Consider the following 16,591-nt stretch of genomic DNA (forward strand, 5'->3'; position numbering starts at 1 on the left):
AGGTGAGAACCATCACTATCCCTACTTACCACCAATAAACCTCAGGCTCGTGCTTGCCCAGGGTGTAGATGGAACAACTGTTCATTTGGCAGAGCTGAGACTGAAACGTGGGACTCTCTGTCTTCCATGGGCATGCTCCTAACCCTCTGAGTATTGTGAATCTGGATGAGAGCTCAGTGGGGACTTATGTTAGATGGTGCTCTGTGAGTGCAAGCAATGAGAACCAACCCAGACTTTATTTAGCAAAGGGGAACTGATGAGTGGCTCTCTCCCCTAATAAGAGGCTGGAGATGTGAGCTTAGAGAGAGTAGGAGCCGTGATGACTCTGGAGCCCTGAAGCAGGCCCCAGGAGCTGGCTGGTATCAGAGGCAATGGAGTCAGGACACCACCACTCAGGGGGGACTCAACCCAGATCTGAGGAAGCATCTAGTCCAGCTCTCTTGAGTCATGCCCATTGGCCCTTGGGGCATGGGCAGCATGTGTCTTTGGTCCCTCTTCTTCTAGCTTGTTTCCAAGAGAAGAACATTCCAATCTGGAAAAGCAGTATTATTGTAGGGTAGAAATGAGCACATGGGGAAGACCATTTGAAACCACGAATGAAACAGGGTATTCATACAGAGTGTGCCAGAAGCTGCTGGATCAAATCTCCTTTTGCTCCTTAAATATTTATTGAGCACCTATTATGTGGCTGGCCCTGTTTCATTCAGGGGATACAGGGGTGAATCAAATGTGCATTGTTAAGTTTTATGGATCTAAGTTATCCCTTGATGGGTGGCCTGATGGCTTGGCAAGGGTAATACAGCTGTCACTTATGACATCCTTGGTGGAGAGAAATGAATCCTGGCAAATAAAATGACTCTCCAGTTCCATGGGGCACAGATGGCCTGGGAGAAGCCACCCCAGGCTGTGAGCCCAGACAGTCCAGAAGGCCCCCTCTTAGATCTCAATCCCAGCAGGTTTAATTTCAGTTCTGTGTGACCCTGATAGAGCTCCTTCATCAAGTTTTATTCTTCATAAAGGATCCATTTCCATAAACTCATAAAGCAGCTCATTCTAGTTCAGTGTTATTTCATAAATACTTTCATTGCTCGCATCAGTCACAGGCAGCCGACTTCCCAGCCATAAAACAACAGCTTGCAACATCACCGTGTTACCCAGTGTGTATTTACTTATCAAGTTTGGGAACACATGTTTGCAAAATCAGCAGCATTACAGCTTTACTAGCAATTTGCCTGCACTTTCTTCCCGTTGAACACGGAGTCTCGATTGGGTGGTATTTCAACATCCTGGCTCACTTGTATCTTGCAACTGCAGTCGTCAGCAGCACCCAATAAAGCTCCTGTAACTTCAGCCAGGTCCCTTACCTGACAGGTGTGGTTCTAGAGCCATCCGTCGTCCAACTTGTACTACAACTCAAGGAGATGGGTCCTCCATGTCCCTTGGGCTTCTGAATCTAGCTTGAAGATGCCCCAGACAAGCTGTAGTACAGGGCAAGATGCTCAATAGCCAATCTTTAGGGAGAATTCTGGAAAATCATTTTATCTGCAAAACGCAATGTGAAGTACCTAATGGACAGGAGCCGTGTGGAGTTAAGTGGGGAAGTGGGGAGAATAGACCACACTCCCCGGGTGTGTCTCTCAACTCAGCCACTTACCAGTTGGAAAACTGAGGTGATGGGCAAGTAGCTTCCCCTCCCTGCACCTCAGCTTCCCTCCCCATAAAATGGGCTAATGACACCTGCCTCACAGGGTTTTGGGGATGATTAGATGCTTGCAATGCCCTGAGTCATCCGTGCTGGCGTGAACCCTGAAAAAGGTCAGCTCCCCTTCACTCTTGCACCAATGTTTGCACTCATTCAGGAAGATGCTTGCGTGTGTCCTTCTGAGTCCATAGTCATCCAGTTGACAGAAGAGAGGATGGAGTGGTTATCTGACTTCCCTAAGCCTCCGATTCTCCTCCTTTTGAAACAGAGATGATCCAATTACCCCGGCAGGGCTATTACAAGAAGTACTCCTGGCGCACTGTCCACATGTTTAGTTCCTCCTTCATGGAATTACTGCAGAGGTCTTCTCATCAGTGCCCACTGTATTTTACGTGCATCTTTAAAACAGCTTTACACAGTCATAGGTGTCAGCCCACTTCCAGTTAAGGAAATTGAGCCTCTGTGAGGTGGTGTATGTTGCTCAGGTCATACAGCCAGTAAGTAAGACGTCAGAGTCTCCATCTGTTCAGGCCCTATCATTCTAAGGATTCCACTTTCCCAACCCCACACCAGGCCAATAGAATAAAATTCTCTGGAGAAGAGTCTCAGGCTTCAAGGATATTTTAAAATATCCCCAATGAACAGCCTCGTTTGCTCAACCTCATTCTCATGTATGGCCCACGTCTGGCGGGTCCTACCCGAAAAAAAAAAAAAATGGGAAAATTTAGCAGAAGCATTTCATTAAGAAGGAGGAGATATCTTAGAATCCAGTAAATTAAAGCAGAAGTCGAGGAAATAGCAGTTCTCTGGTGTCTAAAGCAAGGTCAAGAGCTGGGATTCAGAGGAGGAATAAACTCGGAAGCCAGCACAAGTCTCCCAGGTCAGGGGACCCAGAGCTTGGGTTCGGAGAACCATTCCCGGAGCAGGTCTAATCCTAGAGCAGTCACTGTTTGACTTCTGCCCTGGTACATCGTGCTTCTCCCCCAAAGGGAAGCAACCACGAGAGGAGCCAAGAGTTCAATGAGCAGGTGCAGTTCTGGGGCACCTGAAAATGAAGGTTTGAGCATGGTTGCCTGATCAGCTGAGTATAGGCACTGCGGCCGAGACACTGGGTGTCCAGGTGCCTCCCTGTATTTCCCAGGCCTTCTGCCATCTGGCTCCTGGCTCTTGACCATGATTGGCTGCGTGACTTGCAGAGCCCAGCTCTAGGTGGCGTGGCTATAAAATGCAAGGGTCTGGATCCCTAAGCCACCGCTCAGAAAGGATCTGCCCTTTGAAAGGAACCCCTAAAGTGGACTGAATTTGAGTAAGAAATTAACTTTATGTGCTAGGCCATTAAAATGACAGGGTTGGACTGTCATCTCAATCTAGCCTAGCCTAATATAGTCTGTGTTTGTTGTTGCTGTTGTTGAGATGGAGTCTCTCTGTTGCCCAGGCTAAAGTCCAGTGGTGTGATCTCGGCTCACTGCAGCCTCTGCCTCCCATATTCAGGCAGTTGTCCCGCCTCATGATCTTGGCTCACTGCAACCTCTGCCTCTCAATTTCAAGTGATTCTCATGCCTCAGCATCCTGAGTAGCTGGGATTACAGGGGCATGCCACCACACCCAGCTAATTTTTTTTTTTTTTCATTTTTAGTAGAGTTGGGGTTTCACTATATTGGCCAGGCTGGTCTCGAACTCCTGACCTCAGGTGATCCGCCCACCTCAGCCTCCCAATGTGCTGGGATTACAGGCATGAGCCACCACACCCAGCCTATAGTCTGTATTTTGAAAGAGCAAACAGCTGTGCTTTTGCCCTTAAATAGATATAAATGCCCATTGTTCAGAATTAACATAGGAGTTCATTAATATTTAGCGTCAGTCAAGCATCAATTATTTACCTGCTCATTACTCCACCTTTATCTTACCTTAAGCTGTAAAAGAAGAAAAATGATAAAACTCATCTTTTATTTATTTATTCACTTATTCATGTATTTATTCACTTGTGCACTTGGCAAATGTTTACTAGACTCTTACTACATGCAAAGCGTTATTTTGGTGTCTTTGAACATTTTCATATTTGTAAGATGTTGAGTAGCACCCTTGACCTCTACCCACTAGATGCCAATATCATACTCCCTGCCCCTGTTGTAACAACCAAAAATGTCCCCAGGCATTGCTAAATGTCCCCTAGAGGGGCTAAAAGTACCCCTCATTGAAAACCATTGCTGTAAAGAGGATTAGGCTTGCCATTTAAAAATCTCTTAAACTGGGCTGGGTGCAATGGCTCACACCTGTAATCCCAGCACTTTGAGAGGCCAAGGTGGGCAGATCACATGAGGTCAGGAGTTGGAGACCAGCCTGGCCAATGTGGTAAAACCATGTCTCTACTAAAAATATAAAAATTAACAAAGGGCAGTGCCACATGCCTATAATGGTAGCTATTCAGGAGGCTGAGGTGTGAGAATCATTTGAACCTGGGAGACAGAGGTTGCAGTGAGCCAAGATCAAGTCACTGCACTCCAGCCTGGGTGACAAAGCAAGATTCTGTCTAAAAAAAAAAAAAAAAAAAAAGTAACTCTTAAATTGGTTAAACAAACAAAAATACACAGTGTTCTTTGGTTGTTTTTAGGGGTTTATGGAAAAATATATTTGAGAGTTACAACCACTCCAGGCTAATTCAATATAAAGATTTTGTATTATTGGTTTGGAATATTAGAGTTTCCACTTAAAATTGAGTTTTTGAAGTGTTTTTAGGCAAGATCATCTAATTCAACAGAGTATCCTATGTCTTTCAAAAAGAGATGCATAGAAAGGAATGATAGACAAAAAGATTAAATGCAATCTTTAAGGGGTGTAAGAAAAATACTACCGTAGAATTCTGGATACAATGAAGAAATTAGGACAAGAAAGTGACTCTTGGGGGACCCCAGCTTTGGCGCGTGTCACCTAATATGTCATAAACACTTTAGCAGCTTCATTAAACGATAGCTCACCAGAAAGAAGGGCAAAGACACTAGAAACGGAGCTGCAGTAAATGAAAACCTACAAGAATCACAGGGTGGTCCTTTCGCTGTTTTCTCTTCATCAGCATAAAAATAAACAACCTTTGAAAACAGATGGGAGCCAATCGTTGCTCAACTTGTCATAACTTATTACATATTTGACTGTCAGCTTGTTCTTGAAAAACCAACTAGCTCCAGGGAGGCAAAGCAAAAGGGAGAGGAGAAGCGAAGCCTCTCGCATTTCAATTCAAGCCTGTGGTGATTGCAGCTGCATAGAGACACTTAGGACGGCTAATAAACGGAGTCAGCAACTGTCGCAAAATTTAAGGCGTTCTCATTTGTAAGAGCAGAGTTGTGTTCATACGGGATGGCACTTTATCAACTCAAACCTGAGTCAGGAGTATAGACACCTCGTGCGTGTTAATTCGGTGCTGTTCTGCCACACTGTGACATCTCTCTGAGCCAGATTATTCTTGGACAGATAAGGAATTTTCCTGCTCCACAGAGGGAGGTGCAAGGAAGAAGGGCAAGATGTTTCCAACGGCTGCACCATTTTTTTTTTGGGGGGGGGGTTGTTGTTGTTGTTATTCATTTGTTTTTTTTGAGACAGAGTTTCGCTCTTGTTGCCCAGGCTGGAGTGTGATGGTACTATCTTAGCTCACACCTCCTGGATTCAAGCAATTCTCCTGCCTCAGCCTCCCGAGTAGCTGGGATTACAGGCATGCACCACTTCACCCAGCCAATTTTGTATTTTCAGTAGAGATGGGTTTCTCTGTGTTGGTCAGGCTGGTCTCGAACTTCTGACCTCAGGTGATCTGCCCACCTCAGCCTCCAGTTGTACTCTGTCACTGTAGTACTCTTCAACAATATTTAGTTCATGCCTTTAGGGCAAAGAATGGCTCTACCAGCAGTCAAGGTCAAAAACTGGTGGGCCTCAGACCAAAGCCTGCCATAACCTCTTTTATTTGGCCTTCCTAGTCCCACTCAATGATCTTTCATTTTTTTAAATTTGAACTAGTGTCTAACCTGTAAACATTTTGACAGTTTATACAAAAATCCAAATTCTCACCTTTTCTTTTCTTTTTTTTTTTTTTTTTTTTTTGAGACAGAGTTTCACTCTTGTTACCCAGGCTGGAGTGCAATGGTTTGATCTCGGCTCACCGCAACCTCCGCCTCCTGAGTTCAGGCAATTCTCCTGCCTCAGCCTCCTGAGCAGCTGGGATTACAGGCATGCACCACCATGCCCAGCTAATTTTTTGCATTTTTAGTAGAGACGGGGTTTCACCTCGTTGACCAGGATGGTCTCGATCTCTTGACCTCGTTATCCACCCACCTCAGCCTCCCAAAGTGCTGGGATTACAGGCTTGAGCCACCGTGCCCGGCCCTTTTCTTAAGAAATCAAAAGTTCTGGCTAGTGCAGACTTGTATTTCAGACCTGCAGCAATTCCTTTGAGCTGAAAGGCAGCTGCCTCCTTAGGGAGGAGGCACCAGCTCCAGTGCCACCATCCCCACCACTCTCAATTGTCTTGAGAGTGCTTCACTCATGCGAAACGACCTGTATGGGCATTGGGTACGTGGGTGAGCTTCTTACTCCTGGCCCTGCTCCCACTCTGACCACAGAGAGTCCCACCTTCAAGGCCAATGGGATTGGGTTCCCTGTCAGAAGACCAACCAAAGGTTATTAGCATCTTCATCAAAACTCACATTAGCAAGCACTTTCTGAATCAAATGCACAGCTGGACCACCATATGAAACATGTGGGAGGGATCCTTGTGCTGGTGAATGAAAATTCCTGGATAACTGGGCAAACGAGAGAAGGGCCCCCAAAAGGAGCAAGGGTTACAAGGCCAAATCTCCCAGACCTTGCCCTAGATCTAAGTCTGGTTCCCTCTTTTCTTCTCCCCAGAATCATCAATTGTTCATTCAATAGTTTGACTGTTAATTGCTGTGTAACCAAGAATGTTGACAAAAACCAGGCGAAGGGGATGTTTGCATGCGTGCACTCAACAGAAGTGTCTAGGCTTGTCTAAGGGACAAAAGGAATTGTTTCCTGGTAAGATTTTTGTTTCTGAGATCGAGTTTCACTCTTGTTGCCCAGGTTGGCATGCAATGGCACCATCTCAGCTCACCGCAACCTCCTCCTCCTGGGTGCAAGCGATTCTTCTGCCTCAGCCTCCCGAGTAGCTGGGGTTACAGGCACCCACCATCATGCCTGCCTAATTTTGTGTGAGTGTGTGTACTTTTCTAGAGACGAGGTTACCATGTTGGCCAGGCTGGTCTTGAACTACTGGCCTCAGGTGATCCACACGCCTCAGCCTCCCATAGTTCTGGGATTACAAGTGTGAGCCATCATGCCCAGCCCCTGATGAGATTTTAATTAACTCCTGCTTCTGTAGATCCTCAAAATGAGTCCCAGAAGGAGGATGACTTAAACCCTAAGTGGTTGGGTCCCAAGACTTTTTCCTCATCTCTGCACTCAGCATAGGTCCTCACAGAACTGAGTGCTACATTGTGAGAGTCAAAAAAGTTACAATACAACTTTTATTTCTCCGTCACTTACCAACACCCAGGAATTGGGCTTTATATTCATTAATTTGTGCATTCTCAAAGCTGGCAATATTACTTCTAAGAAAAAGCATATTGGTGATTAGGAGAGGGGAATAAAACATTAGATGTATTCAATATTACAATGGTTTGTACCCTGCAAGGGTCCGTAGCACATAAATAGATATACAGTATATCTGTAGAATTAACATTTTGGGATAAATGAGATGGTGTCAAGTAGAAACAAATGTCTGAAAATGTTCTTGGGGAGAGATGTTAACGGAAGTGAATAGAAATGGAAATGGACCACAACAGTGGTCCACTCCCACAACATGCCTCCCACAACCCATGAGAGAGGAGCCTTTTGTACATGAAAAGTTGATGCTGGGTGCAATGGCTCACACCTGTAATCCCAGCACTTTGGGAGGCCAGGGTGGGTAGATCCCTTGACTCCAGGAGTTCAAGACCAGCCTAGGCAAAATGGCAAAACCCCATCTCTACAAAAATTAGCCAGGCATAGTGGTGCGCTCATATAGTCCCAGCTACTTGGGAGGCTGAGGTGGGAGAATCGCTTCACCCTGGGAGGTCAAGGCTGCCATGAGCTGTGATCACACCACTGCCTTCCAACCTGGGTGACACAGAGAGATCTTGTCTCAAATAACAACAAAAGTTGAGGTTTAATTGCCCAGAGAAGCCCAGCTGGCGAGGCCAGGATTTAAAACTAGACAGCCCAGGTCCTTAGCTGGGCACTGGCTTGGTTCTGCTTTGGTTTTGTACACCTAGATCTCTCTCTTTGCTGTTGAGGATTGCTAGGAGAGAACTGGCTCATGTCCACCTGCTTGGTCAGAAACCAATTTTAGGTTGGTGTGACTCGGGTGCTTGGTTGGGTGAATGGTTGTGAGCTGTGTCTCACATACTAAAGTCACAGTTGCAACAGTTCTCACGTCTGCAATCTGCTGCTCATGACCATGAGACGTGTCTACATATGAAAGCAAAACTTGTCCTGCAGGGTGACCAACTTGTTCTGGTGTGCCCAGGACTGTCCTAGAATCCCTCAGTCCTGGGAGAACTATCTGGTTCTCTTGGAACCAGGAGGCCCCAAAACCCTTCAAACTGAAGGATCTTCAATGAAAATGTAGTTTCATATGAGAATCATTCTAACTAGATACACCCCAAGATATTAGAATTTAAAATAGCAGCTTCTACATCCATCTCACCTGACTAAGCAACCTAAGGTGTGGATGGTCTAAGCCTTGTCTTCTGATTCAGAGGCAAATGCACACGTAATATGGTACAGTGCCGCATCCCTGACCACATTCTCCTTTTGAAGCACAACTGTTAGATAATTTCATCTCAGAAACCATCATTTGGGTGGAATTAGAACTCACTGCCTCCTCTCCTGAATTTGATGCTTGACAATGATGTGCCATTTTGTCACATCAGAGAGGTTCACCTGGTGACATCTGCCATCTCTGTTCATGTTTGCTTTAACATCACATTTCTCCCTGGAAAGCACACAGCTGCTATCAGAAATCCAGTGTGTCTCAATATATGACTCGCTTATAGGAATAGCATTTTGTTAAAAAAAAAAAAAATGAGCCTGACACTTTTTGATCAGGAAATGTTTAGGGATGGAGTCAAAGAAATGTGAAGAACAGAATAATTTTGTCCCTCTGTTTTGGAGCATCGCCATCCTTGTGGCCAGCCGAAGACCCCCCATCACTGTCAGATCTGCACACTCCTTTTTCAAGGGCTTGACTCTGCTTGAAGTCACAGGAAAGCAAAACTTCAAAGCTGGCTTTCAAGGTCAAGACACCAGGCGGCTCTTGCTTTAATCAGAGAGCTGCAGTCAAGAGGAAGGAGCTACCTGTCCACGAGGAAGCGATGACGCTTGTTAATCAGCCTGTCAGGCTGGAGGCCATGTCCTTCAACAAAAGAAAGTGACGGCCAGACTTGAGGCTTTCAGCAACCTGGGTTTTTTTCCCCCCCTTTGGAGGGGCTGCTGCTGGTTCATCTGGTTCAGGGAGCGACAAGGTGATTATGATTTATTTTGACACTCGGAAGAATATTGTGACGGGGGAAAAGACAGAAATGCACTCTGTGGAAGCCCCAGTGTGTGTCTATCATATAATTATCTTTTCTCTGCCGTCTGGAAACACAAGACAAGCCCGGATGGGAAGCTGCCTGGGCTGCTGAAAAAAAAGTGGCAGACATGGAGTCTCCAGTGTGTGGGGCTGAGGAAGAGGAAAGCCACAAGCATCACCCACAGGCTGTTGGAGCAGCTGCACCAATGCCCACCTGCTGCATGTCAGCCCTGGCATGGCATTGGTGTGTGACCCTGGAATCCCATTCCAGTAAGGACTTCCAAGGCGCATTGAACAGGGAGCTCAGAGGCAGTTGTGAAAAATCTCCAGGCAAGTTGTTCAGTTTTTCATTCTTCTTTGCAGACAAGGTGCTGGTGGCTCTGGTCAGTGTGGAATGAGGCAAGACTACAGTGAATGGCAGGAAGGCAATTCAACCCGAAGAACACTGATAGAAGACCTACCGCATGTCAGATACGGGGCTTACAAAATGAACAAAACGGTCTGTATCCTCCAAGAGCTCACAGCTAGGCCCTTGTGGCCCATCACAAAAGAGATGGTTTTGAAATGAAGAGGTTCTATCAACAGTGAAGTTTGGGGAGTGCCACAGATTCCACCCTCTCTTGGAGATTGACACTGTGAGCCTGCTTAATAAAGTTACTGGGAATTCCTCCAGGGGAACCCTGCTTTGCGGTATTTCTCACGTATTTCCCAAATATGTTTCTCTACTGAACCTTTGGAACCAGAGTTCCTTGAGGGCAATTGAGCAAATGCTGATTCAGGAGGTTTATGCAGCCTTTGCATAACACGGAAGTAAGAGAAACATGATCCAGCCTCCTCCGGGGGTGCTGCTGGTGAGCCAAGCATTGCACTCAGCAGATAGGTTGGGACTCAGAGTAAAGCCTGGTCTTCGAGGAAGACTAGAGGACCACATGGAGATGTAGTATAGACTACAGAATGTGTGTATTCATGTGTGTGTGTTGAGGGGGGTGTTGTGATATCCACAGTAGAACCGCAGATCTGCATGCTAAGACCATGGGCAGGGGAGAAGGGAGAAGGGACAGGGTGAGAGAGAAGGCTCTCCTACCGCCCGTTGTCCCACTTCTTTGAACAACTTAATTCTAGGCTCCTGTATTTGAAGCCTATCCCTGCACTGCCATCATTGGCTCAGAACCCAGGACAGAATTTGCTAATAAAAGGCATCCTTCTCTGAACCCTAACGTACCAGGCACTGTACCAAATTCTTGAAATCTGTCATCACTTGAGATCGTCACAGCAACCAAGGAGGAATGCTGACAGTGGGGAAACTGAGGCTCGGAGAGAGGTAAATAAACTGGCCATGGTCAGCAGCTTGTCAAGACTTCAACCCAGACACATCGCCTCAGAGTCGTCGTCTTCAATGCTACAAACCTGTTCACATGAGTTCACAAAGTGTTTCCCGAAGAGGTGGGCTTTCCACCAAAGGAAACCCAGTGAGGCATTTATGTCTTAAGGCAAAGGTGAGGCTTAAGACCAAGTTCATTCGTTCCGTAACAATCCATTAAAATAAAAAGCATTTTCTGTGTATGCTGAGGAGTATTCCAGGATAGCTTTGTGTTATGTCGCGTTATCCAATCTGTAAACAAAAAGATATCCTCAATGAATTTCCCGGTGAACACTGAAGATGCATAAGCCTAAGAGTTCTTTTTTTTCTTCCTCTAATCATTTTAATGCATATGTCAGTTGCAAACCATGATGACTTCATTTTTATACCCTCTATGACTTCAATTAAAGGCATATTAAATAGGACACAAATCCAATCAATGAAGCATTCATTAGACATTAACTAAGTGTAAGGCACTGGGTCAAGTGTACTTAACCTGAGACTGGTGTGGAATTGATGGGGTTAAGGCCTCCTACTATGTCTTTGGCCACAAAGAGCTCCCTATAGCATGTCTCTGGGTGAGATTGCTGGCCTGAAATCTGCCTCTGATTTCTGATGGGGATATCCTCAAGTTTGCCTAGATCAGGAAGGTTAATATGTGTCACATTTCACATCAATTTCCATAGACTGTGAGGGGCTGCCTAGACCACTGTTTGATAACACAGATTCTGTAGCACGGTCAGTGGGAGACAGAGCCATGTTGTTCCTGCTGTCTTCCAGAGGCAAGGGGGCTGCACGGGCCAAGAATGTTCTTTTCTGGTGCTGAACCTCGAAACTTGCCCTAAGACCATTTCACACGGGGCAAAGAAACAAGATGAATAGGAAGTGCACCTCGAGGCATCTGGCTGGATGGCACCATTGGCGAAGTAAACTGAGACTGCTTAACAAATCGATCCAAACTTGAGAGTGGCCAGATCTTCCTTGTTTATCTGATGAATCAGGCTTAATGGCTGATAATCTGATTCCAATGGTGAGGGGGGGAAACGAGCTTTGATGATTAGAGAAACATTGTTATGGAAGGGAAAGGATTATGGGTGGTGCTAAAAGTAGATGACTTCTATCTTTCCTTTAGACATCAGTATTTTCTCTGTATGACTATTCCTGCTGAAAACTATATATGTTGCTTTGATCTCTTAAAGTTAGGCCACTCACTCTGTGAGTCCAGACAGGTTCAAAATCAGAAGATGGGGCCTTAAATTTTTAGAGGAGTAAATTGGGATAAAAAGTTACAGTTAGGCAGGTTGCCCTAAGTCAGATATGATAGCAATGCAGTTGCTATTGTCAAGCATCAAAACCAGCAGGCATGTTTTTATTGGTACTTACAATTATGCTTTTTGTAAATAAAATTTTAGTTGCCAAAGCAATATATTCGCCTTGTAAAAATAAACAAAACGGTATAGATGAGGCCAACTTCTCTCCCAATGACCATGCCAAATCCCAATCCCCTCTCCTCTTCTCCAGATTTAACTACCATCACCAGAGTGAAGATGTCCTTATAGATCTTGTTTTATGCACTTATAAATATAAACTGTGCCTGTAAAACATATGAATTTTGGGAGGCCGAGGTGGGCAGATCACAAGGTCAAGAGATTGAGACCATCCTGGTCAACATGGTGAAACCCTGTTTCTGCAAAAAATAGTAAAATTAGCTGGATGTGGTTGTATGCACCTGTAGTCCCAGCTACTCGGGAGGGTGAGGCAGGAGAATTGCTTGAACCTGGGAGGCGGAGGTTGCAGTGAGCCGAGATCATGCCACTGCACTCTGGCTCCAGTGACAAAGCCAGAATCTGTCTCAGAAAAAGAAAAAAAAAAAAATGAAAGCCACTCTCACAAAGTCACATCCACAGTGGAATGAAAGCCATTGAAAATAAACAATTTATCAACAGAGGGAAAAATTAAGCAGTCAGTCTGCTGAACAGCAAAGAGTTTTTTTCTTTATTTTGGGTCTTTTCATGAGATGGCGCAGGGTGGGAAAGGAGGAAAAAGCTGAAACATAGCAAAGCTTGGGAAATACTTTTCTTTTTTAATTTGGAAAGTGACTGGCACACTGCTCCGCTGCTATTGCCTGGGTGGGGAAGGGACTCTGGCTGTTGCTGCCTGCGTTGATAACCATTCCCTGCCTTTCTGTCCTGCCCCGGTAGGGACCACGGTGATGCGGATGACAGCCTTTGATGCAGATGACCCGGCCACTGATAACGCCCTCCTACGGTACAATATCCGTCAGCAGACGCCTGACAAGCCATCTCCTAATATGTTCTACATCGATCCTGAGAAAGGAGACATTGTCACTGTTGTGTCACCTGCGCTGCTGGACCGAGAGGTGAGCTGAAAAGAATACACTTTCCTTTTCACGAGAACAGAACTTGGCTTTCGCGCAAAGGAAGATGTGGGGCTCCAGTCAATGGCTGTTTATACTGTTTCTGTAAAGGCAGAAATCAGGTGTTTGCACATGTTTTGGTGGGGAAAAATAAAGGGAAATGGGATATTATGTGACCCAGGAAAACATATGCTTTAAAAGGCTAAAGGGCTTGGAACTGTTTATATTCACTCAACCTAATGCCTCTCTTTTCTCATCAGCCACTTATTCTCTAGGTCCTGGTGATTGTAAATTTTGCCTCTAGTCCCTGCTTTAGTGCTTGAAGGGAGAGGGCAGGACAAGGGAAGGAGGGGATGGGAGGGGAGGTGGCTTCGTTGGGTCACAGAGGCTGTCCTTGTTGCAGAGTGAAATGGCTGTGCCTCCCTTCTCCAGCCCTTCGCTGCATGCATCCTGTGTTCCCTTAGAACCTCTCTCTTCCTCTATCTCTGTTCTCTTCCCTTTAGACTCTCTCCACGGAATCTCCTCCATCTCCTGGGCCACAGGTCACAAGCAGGTGACCCCCTAGACCAGTCAGTCTGCATACCTGCTCTTTGGTTGTGACCACAGTGTGCTCTAGGCTTTTAGAGTTAGTTGCCATATCAAAATATTTAGATTTCATATTTCTTTTTTAAAAATGCCTATTTCCAGTTTTTCTGGAAATTAGAAATCCTAGAGACTTTGGGCGCACTTCCCACACATGCACCATCAGTGGCATGAGGTGTGATGCTCCAGTGGATCCAGGGCCAGCTGTCCCCTCCAGATGGGACCTGTGCGTCCACCTCGTTTATGTTTCCACCTGCATGAGTCCCTCTGGCCCTGTTCTTTCCTGAGTTTGAGGTCCACCCTGTAGCTGACCGTAAGCTACCTTAAGTAGAAGACTCTCATGGCTCTCTGAACATGGCATTCTTAAACCCGCTCATGGATTCTCATCCATCCTTCATCCTCCATCCACCCTAAATCTGCTCCCATTCTGGAATTCCCTGCTCCTGACATCATCCCACAGGCATGACACCTTGGAGTTGCCCTTGACCTTCTGCAACACCATCTGTTCCATGGTAACTATTGGGTTTTTCTCAGGGGCTCTGTGGATTTTCCCCTCAGTGTTTTTGATGAAGTAAATCCATGGTTCAGAAGGTCATTTCCTCTGCTCTTTCCTCTCTTAAATATGCTGTCGTTTCTCAAGAGATTGTGGATTACATCAACCCCCTCTAAGAAGCTGTCCTCATCCACCTGATTCTTCCATGCTCTTGTTCTTCCTCCCATCTCTGACCACCCTTGCCTGTAACCATCATATAGCAGTTGGCATGTGCTAATTAGGTTGTCTTTTGTCTCCAAAGAAGATTCTCTTTCTCTTGGTCTAGACCTGAATTGTTTAGTACAGAAACCACTAGTCACGTGGGGTTATTGCAGGTTTTTTTTTTTTTTTGAAACGGAGTTTCGCTCTTGTTACCCAGGCTGGAGTGCAATGGCGCGATCCTGGCTCACCGCAGCCTCCGCCTCCTAGGTTCAGGCAATTCTCCTGCCTCAGCCTCCTGAGTAGCTGGGATTACAGGCACGAGCCACCACGCCCAGCTAATTTTCTGTATTTTTAGTAGAGACGGGGTTTCACCATGTTGACTAGGATGGTCTCGATCTCTTGACCTCGTGATCCACCCGCCTCAGCCTCCCAAAGTACTGGGATTACAGGCGTGAGCGACCGTGCCCGGCCAGTTATTGCAGTTTTAAAGTATATCAATTGAAATCAAGATGTAAAAAGCAGGTTCTCAGTCACATAAGCCATGTTTCAATGGCTCAGCAGTCAAATGTGGTTGGTGGCTGTTGTACTGGACAGTACAGACCCAGAACACTTCCATCACTCCAAGGTCCTACTGGGCAACAGTTGCGTAAGGCTGTTAATTTCTTGAGAACAGAGACTGTGATAATATGCATGTTTGTATTTCTACGGCCTTGCATGGTTGAAGCACTCCTAAAAATCCTAATTATATGTTTGTTGGCATGTGGGGGGGAAAAGGCAAGGCAGAGTTGGAAATAAAACTAAGATCTTACATAAGGGATGAGAAACAGAAGCTAGAAATAGGAAATTATTGGAGGGGAGAGAGAGAGAAAGAAATTTACACTGAAACTCTGATTGTCCTTTGGAAAATGTAATTGTTTCTAGTTAAAGAATAGGAAAGTAGAAAAAGTATTGAGCCCATTTCCTTCATTTTATCTCCCATTCTCTTTCCAACCCCCTCTATTGTTATGACTGACATATTTTTTTTCTTTTGGAGGCCAGTGATGAATTTCCAAGCCTCTCTATTCCCCACTCGGCATTCACACACACATGCACACACACACGCCAGCTTTTCTATAATCCTAATGCTCCCGAAGCTTCTTGCAAGATCCTTTCACAGGAAGAAGATGACGCATGGTGATTTCTTCATTTCAGCTCTCTTTGTTCTGAGAGAAAATATTTTATGTCTCTATTTAGAAACCAAAGTGATAATACAGTATATTATCCCATTTTTTAAAGTTTATTTTAGGGGACAAATGTGTTTCTAGCTCATGGTCTTTTCATGTGGGCTTTCATTAAGTCATAATAAGTATGTAATTATGGGAGTTGAATTAAGCATTTCTAGTCATTGAGCATAAACAGCCCCCCAAAAATATCGACGCAATTTAACTGAAATTAGAAAATCAATGAAAATGAATAAAGAGTGTCGCTCTCGTATGAGGGTTTCCAGAGTTCAATGCTGATCCAGGCAACATCGCTGCAATCCAAAAGAAAATAATGTCCCTAAATTTAGGTAAGCCTTGGCTCCTTTCTAGTGCTATGACAAGTGTCACTTCAGCATGTTTGCTGAGGGGGTGGAACATGACTCCAACCTCCTTGTCTTTGAGGGGAAAGAATTTGCACTTCACATGTCCAGTGAAGTTTCCCAGAGTTTGCAATGTTTTCCTCTCATTGAGACTCAGTATTTCTTTAGGATTCACATGGATATGATAGTTTCTTCAGCAGTTTTGTGGGATTTTATTATTATTATTATTTCTGAAGACCTTCTGAGAAGACATCCTGTCTTAGTTGTGGTTTTAAAGTCTACTTCTGGGCCAGCTGGGCAGAACATTTATTACAGAGTTATGTAGCTTTCATTTAAGGAAGTATCCTATTCGGGACCCTATGGACTTTGAGATGATTCAAGTTGATTTTAAGATTTGTGACCTTGCCTCCCATCTTCACTAACACTATCTCAAATTGCGTGTTGGAGCAATGAATATAGTGAGTGCAGGCAGTTATGTCACAAAGTGCTTCAAGAGTAGATGCCACAGAAACTACACACACACACACACACACACACACACACACACACACACTCTGCTCACCAGCACCTCTGGCTCCCACCTGAACAAGGGACAAAGCAAATGTGTGTGTCCTGCTTTGTTGGGAGGGGATGCTCTGGAACCCCATTGGTTGACATGAGCGCAGTTGACACAATAACAATTTTTCATCTTTATTTTCCATTT

The 16,591-nt window shown here is 45.2% G+C and overlaps 1 protein-coding gene across 3 annotated transcripts in view; it reads left to right on the forward strand.

Annotated features, from left to right (window-relative positions):
• Positions 1-16,591, forward strand: part of CDH13 (cadherin 13) — a 1,362,211-nt gene that overhangs the window by 1,031,750 nt on the left and 313,870 nt on the right. For all 3 annotated transcript variants that reach the window (XM_078357844.1, XM_078357843.1, XM_008986283.5), the window contains one exon: positions 12,876-13,054. In XM_078357844.1, coding sequence (XP_078213970.1) covers positions 12,876-13,054 — 179 coding nt within the window. The remainder of the gene's footprint in view (positions 1-12,875; positions 13,055-16,591) is intronic.

This window comes from Callithrix jacchus, chromosome 20 (assembly GCF_049354715.1).
Source record: "Callithrix jacchus isolate 240 chromosome 20, calJac240_pri, whole genome shotgun sequence".
Taxonomy (NCBI): Eukaryota; Metazoa; Chordata; class Mammalia; order Primates; family Cebidae; genus Callithrix; species Callithrix jacchus.